The following is a 6,259-nucleotide window of genomic DNA, read 5'->3' on the forward strand; positions in this document are numbered from 1 at the left end:
TCTTGTCCCAGTTCCAAACCAGACCTGTCTGTGACCCCTGCTGTTCTTCTAGGTGCCCAAGGTCCATTCTGTTCACACCTACGTCGCCCTCTACAGGTTCATGCCCCAGGAGCTGAACGATCTAGAACTAAAGTGAGAGAGTAAAAAGACGTGTGTAATATTTGTGTGTTTGTGTGTGTGTGTCTGTTTGTTTGTGTGTGGGTGTGTGGACATGACCATGTGTGTACAAGTACGTATTTGTGTGTGTGTGTGTACAGGTGTCTGTGTGTTTGTGTATCTGTACGCACTATCTTAGCATGAACTGTCTCTGTCTTCCTCTGTCTGTATTTACAGCTGTCACTCATGTAATGTTAAAATGTCTCCACCATCTGCAGTGGATGCCCCTAAAGTCCCCGCAAGACAAGCTAATTATAAACTGCATAGGCATCCTCACAAAGTGCTGGCTGATAAGCCAGCTCCGCAGCCAGCAGGGGCGAGAATAAAACATTCAGAACAAATGAGAGACTAAAACACAGAAGAAGAAGGGGGCACCGAATGTGTTTATATATAGACAGAGGAACAGATGGAGGAAAGAGATAGGACTAGCATGGGAACAAGAGGAACAGAATCGTGTTGATGGAGAGCAGGGGAGGAGGCATTCAGAGAGAGAGAGAGAGAGAGAGAGAGAGAGAGACTCAGGCAGAGATAAATAAGGCAAGGCTGAGCTAAGGAAAGAATGAGAGATGCAAGGCAGAGATACAGAGGTGAGGGAGAGCTGGTTACAGAGGAGGGTCACAGAAGATGAAGAGCTAACAGTTTTGTCTTGGGAATTTTTTAGAATGATGGTTATTGTGACTGTGAAGCTTTATTGCATTATGTTGCAGTGGCAGCGGCAAGCAAAACAATGAGCTATAGCATGATATATTTGTGTGTGTGTGTGTTTGCGGGCACATGTTTGTGCATGTGTGTGTGTGATGGAGCTATATGTACACACACAAAGATAGAGAAAGAGAGGGAGAGCAACAGACAGAGAGAGAGAGAGAGAGCAATACAGAAACCGAGAGAGAGAGAAAGACTCAGAAAGAATGAGAGGGAGGGAGATGATGACCATATAGGCCGTTACTCAGTGCAGACACTCAGGAGACAGATCACATACAGCACAACTTGTGCAACTGGGACAGCAGCTCCTCCTCCCCTCCGTGGATCTAGGACGGCAGGGTGCAGCGGGTGTGCGGTTTCTAGTTGTCTACTAGCACTTTCAGCCGTTCAGGGCCCTGCTTAACCTGCAGGGGATCGTTGACGTTTCACAATGACTTCATGGCTTGTGATTCTGTAATGTCACTGCACATTTCACACCCCATTCTTTTTCGTCTCTTCTCTCTTTGGTTCTCTAATAATGATCATTCTCTCTCTCTTTCTCTCTCCCTCACTCCCCCTGTCTCTCTGTTTCTCAATCTCCCTCTCTGTCTCTCCCTCTTTCTTTCTCTCCTTCTCTCACACCCTCTTTCTCTATTCTTTCTCTCTCTGTACCTCTTGTCTCTCGCTTCCACTCTCTTCTCTCTCTTTCCCTTGCTGTCTCTATTTTAGCCCTGGTGATCGGGTGCAGGTCACAGATGATTCTAATGAGGAGTGGTGGAAGGTAAGTAATGAATGATCTGAACATTTCTTTGTGTATGTGTGTGTGTATGAGTGTGTTTGTGTGTGTGTGTTTTTGTGTGTGTTTACCAACACATGACACGATTGTGAAGCACAAACAGATATTCTGTGTATTCTATGTTCCTGTGTGTGTTTTATGAATAGGCGTATTCCTGTGTCTGTGTGTGTGTGTGTATGGGGGGGGTCTGTCTCTGTCTTTCGTAAGGAGGAGGGGGGTCAGAGGCAGGTGTGTCGTCTTTAATACACAACACCTTTTCCTTGCCCACGTGCCCCTTGATTGTGTGAGTAAAAATATAATATTATTTCCAAAGGGAAATCATTTAAAGCCATTTTATTGACTTAACTCGTCTTTAAAAAAAATGTTCACTTGTTATTGATGAGAATCGGAAGCTTTGTGTTGGTGTGCGTGCCCGCGCCACTGCGTCTGTGTGTGTGTGTGCATGTGTATGGGGGGGTGTACAGGTCGCGGTTCCTTTTTTTCGTAGGATGGTAGGGGTAAATTACCGTCCTTTTTCCATAGTTTAGGGTTAGGGTTAGGGTTAACACTAAACCTAACCCTAACCCTTACTCTAACCCTAACCATATCCAGGTCGCTGTGTATGTGTAACAAAGAGGCGTCCTTTTTAGCATTCAAGGAGCATCTGTTGGGCATCTGGCACAAAAGGAAAAAATAACAAGAATGCTTCCTAGAAAAACATTACTTTTTCAAAACACTACTAGTTCATTTGCGTTTAATCAGGACTTATGCATATGAATGTCACAGCTCAGGAGGCATTCATTCAAATATGGCCAGGAGTGTAAACATAGTGTTTCCTAGTGGACTATGTTTAATTAACATATCAGCTGCTGGAACTATCCATATGTGGCACATTAAAGGCAGGAATTTATTGGAAGCTTTGAAGTAGTATATGGCCAAAATCCATTTATATTCATCTTTATTACCTTTTAGATGAAATAAAACTATGGGGGAAAAAAAACTTTACTCTCAAAAAACATTACATGGAGATAATATATTTGCTTTCTATTACGTGAATGAAATTCAATTTTTTCCATTGACTTTGAAGGGTGGCGGATTGTTCTGCACCACATGCTGCATCTTTACAACAAGGCATCACAAACAGGAGGTCATTGCTGCCACTTGATTCACAAACTCAGGACTGTATACCAACCGCCTCCTTTATAGTTTCAAGCCATCAGTTGCCATCACTAATGGAAGACCTTTTTATTGTCGAGTCATTAAAGCAAAAGTAATTAAAGCCATTAAAGCAACAGATTTTTTTTTCATTTTCTGAAATCTATTCATTCACTCAGATTATAACACAAAACGTTATTATTACTTTTCTCTGGCATGTGTGTGCAACATTCGGATTGCTTTTGATATATTTTGGAAAGAAACGCACGATAACATTTGGTCAATTGGACATTCATTTGAAACTTTCTTCATATACCACTGGAATACGGACGATCACAGAACATTCTCCATTCTCCTAACCTAGCCAATAGGTACTGGGTTCTATCCACAAAGTCTGTCATTGGCCCACCTGTAGGTAACCTTGAGTAAGATGACGATAGCCGTTTTCTGACCGTTTCTCGCATTTTTTCAGCATTTTACACCCGGAGATTCGACCCTGAGTGTGATTCAGACTTGATGCTTTATATGCGGACATCGGTGTCGTTCAGACATCAGTAGAATCTCTTGCTGGTTAAGGGAGTTGGGCTTGCAAAGGGCAGGATATGACGTAGGGTCTAAGTTCGCAAGGGGCAGGATAAGTGCGACCGCTGTCACTAGTTTGTTTTGGTTTAATCACAGACAGCATGGAGGCAGAACGGGCAGAACTCATCGCAATCATCTTAAATGTTGCTGCAACGATGCGTCATATATTCCGTTACATCAACAAAATCAGAAGCATCGATGAAAGATCGGAGCATGAGTTAGAGACAAATAGAAAAACGACAAACAAGAAAGGCGTCGCGAACGACTGCGTTAACGGAGAAAGAGATTGTTTTTGCTGATTAACTAGCATAGACGGCAGGGAAGTATCTGGGAAGGCCGGGACCCTATAATGTTCAGCTAACTGTTGTCAATAATAATAAAAAATAATAAAAATCTATATACGCATGCAGCTGTGATAAACATATTTTTAACCATTCAGCGAACCAAAGCCAATGGGCCGATTATCATTTAGGGTGCCACTCAATGACCAATGCCACTCAGGCAAAGCAGACCGAGGCGTCATCAACGCGCACGTGGTGTGAGAAATACAGACTTTCAACGCCTCATTCACACGTAAGGTAATTTACTTTTCCTCCAGAGAAAATACTTCCTCAAGGGTAGTATTTCTTCAGGAGAATTTCAAGGTACGAATTTCAGGATATGTTGTTCAAACATATGGCCCATCAGGAGAATATCAGTATTTACTCGTATGTCTGAAAACAGCTTATATCTCTACCGTCTCAATCGAGTGAGTCATTGACGCTAAAGTGTTCAACTCTGTGGATCCCCAGCTAACGTGAGCTGTGTATGTATTCCAGGGCAAGAGTGGAGACAAGGTGGGGTTCTTCCCCGCTAACTTTGTCCAAAGGGTCCGGCCGGGGGAGAGGGTGTGGAGGGTGACCCAGGGTATCCATGGTAACAGAGAGAGGGGCCACATGCCTGTGAAAGAAGACCAGGTGAGGCATTGGAGAAGACACCGTACTTTGTATTTTGGTTGTTACCCTCACCGCTTGACTACCCATTTTCAAACCAATATGTGGTTTGTCACTTCCCTCTTTCATCCTTTTTAAATGTTGTACTGTCGTAGAACTCTTGCTTGATCCCCCTTCTCTCTCTCCCTCTCCCTCAATATGTCTCTATCCACCTTTTTCTCTCTCCCTCAGATTTGTGTGGGGAAGCAGGAGGACAGTGAAGGGTACATGAGGCTCAGCAGTGGAAAGAAGCGGGGGCTGGTCCCAGCGGAATCCATCGAGGAGATCTAAGGCTCCGCTCTCTCTCTCTCTCTCTCTCTCTCCCCCCCCCCCCCCCCCACGTCAACAACGCATCGAGTAGCACGTGTCTGCATGTTTATTTACTTTTTAATTTACTTTTTTGAAAGGCGTAAGCAGTTTTATTTTGTGCAACTGCCCTATGCAGAGGAACCCTCTCCATGGCAATTGGTCGCAAGCGTCAATAGCAGTTTCTAGACTAACAACAACGCTTAAATGTTTAAACGACATCACCGGAAGCTTCCTTCCGGTACTGTATCTCTCTCTCTCGCTCTGTCTCTCTGTTCCTCTCTCTCTATCTCTCTACCTTTCTATCTGTACATCTCCATCTCACCCTCTCTCTACCTCCCTTCGCTCTCTCTTTGTCTCCCTTTGTCTCTTCCTCTCTCTCGCTCTCTCTCTCCCTTTCTCTCTTGCTCTCTCTCGTGGTCTCTCTGGCTCTGTCTCTCTTTTCTTCTTTTTGGGTTTTGCTCCCATATCCCCTCTCTCTCTCTCTCTCTCTCTCTCTCTGTGTGATGTGAGTGGAATAACAACTTGGCTGTTGATGACTTTAATATCCCTGCCCCTCCCCCCACCTAAGCAGAGGTGGCAGCCTTTTTAATACTGTTCAGACTTGTCAGGGGACACTTTAGTCATAATGTCCTTGTATTCTCAGACGAATCTGCTCAGCTTTCACCACAAACCCCTAACCCACCAAGTCACAATATCTGAGACACAGCAGTAACACCAGGGATGCTTCCAACCACTTTACCAAGAGATATGAGCAAGCTGGACAGAGAGAGAAATAGAGACAATAGTACACCTTGATCCATCCGCTAAGGACAGACACAGACACACTGGCCATGAACAATGGAACAATTTCTTGCTCTTCTTCTTTGGTTCTGTGTCTGAATCACTACATCCCACTACTTCAACAGTATAGTAGAGTAATATACAGAGGTGGTTGCAACCCATCTTTGGCAATGGGAAGGCTCTTTGGCAAACAGGGAAGTTGGGTGGAGTTAGAATCGACCTGGCCTGTCGCAGAGGACACTCAAGAGAGCCCAAGAGAGTGTCAGTGGAATCTAAATGTGGAGCGGAACGACTGGTGATAGCAAGTTTTGTTTTGCTTCGTCTCAATAAGTGTAGGGTTCTTGGGTCTGCCAGACGCTTTTAAGAGGTGGGCTTAGCAAAGGGCCCTGCCACTGAGCACAACCAGAGACGATAATGCAGCAGAGGCAGTTGGCACTTTGTTTTTTTTTGCAGCGGTTAGCAATTCATCGCGTGGTGGAATTTAAACAGTGGCCGGGTAGAAATACATAAACATGCCGGAGATCTCCTGGGGCCTGACAAAGGGCCCAGGTTCCACTGAACAGGCCTGAGGAGGACATTTGCAAGGAGGAGAGAACCAGGGAGAAGGGAGAGACAGCAGTGTGTTGAAACTTTGTGAATTGATGTGTGTGCATGCAGGTAGTGTTTCCCCCACCCCAAATATGTCATTGATCAAAGGTCAAGCTGTAATGTCCTTCTGGTTCTGACTGGCCCTCCCTTGTCTTCTGGAACGGACAAGTTCTTGGTAATTTTGCCAGGAATTCTGATGGTGAATTGAACTCAAAAATGTTGTTACCTGACCTGAATAAAACGTTTTAAGTCACAGATGAAG

The 6,259-nt window shown here is 44.6% G+C and overlaps 1 protein-coding gene across 1 annotated transcript in view; it reads left to right on the forward strand.

The window, feature by feature from the left end:
• The window catches only part of LOC307083272 (SH3 and cysteine-rich domain-containing protein 2-like), a gene marked incomplete at both ends in the record, with an annotated part of 18,445 nt that extends 13,834 nt beyond the window's left edge, over positions 1-4,611 (forward strand). The window contains 4 exons of the mRNA XM_079747104.1: positions 53-132; positions 1,567-1,618; positions 4,168-4,305; positions 4,513-4,611. Coding sequence (XP_079603230.1) covers positions 53-132; positions 1,567-1,618; positions 4,168-4,305; positions 4,513-4,611 — 369 coding nt within the window. The remainder of the gene's footprint in view (positions 1-52; positions 133-1,566; positions 1,619-4,167; positions 4,306-4,512) is intronic.
• Positions 4,612-6,259: the final 1,648 nt, after the last annotated feature.

The sequence above is a fragment of the Pollachius pollachius genome, assembly GCF_949987615.1.
Source record: "Pollachius pollachius genome assembly, chromosome: 11".
Lineage (NCBI taxonomy): Eukaryota > Metazoa > Chordata > Actinopteri > Gadiformes > Gadidae > Pollachius > Pollachius pollachius.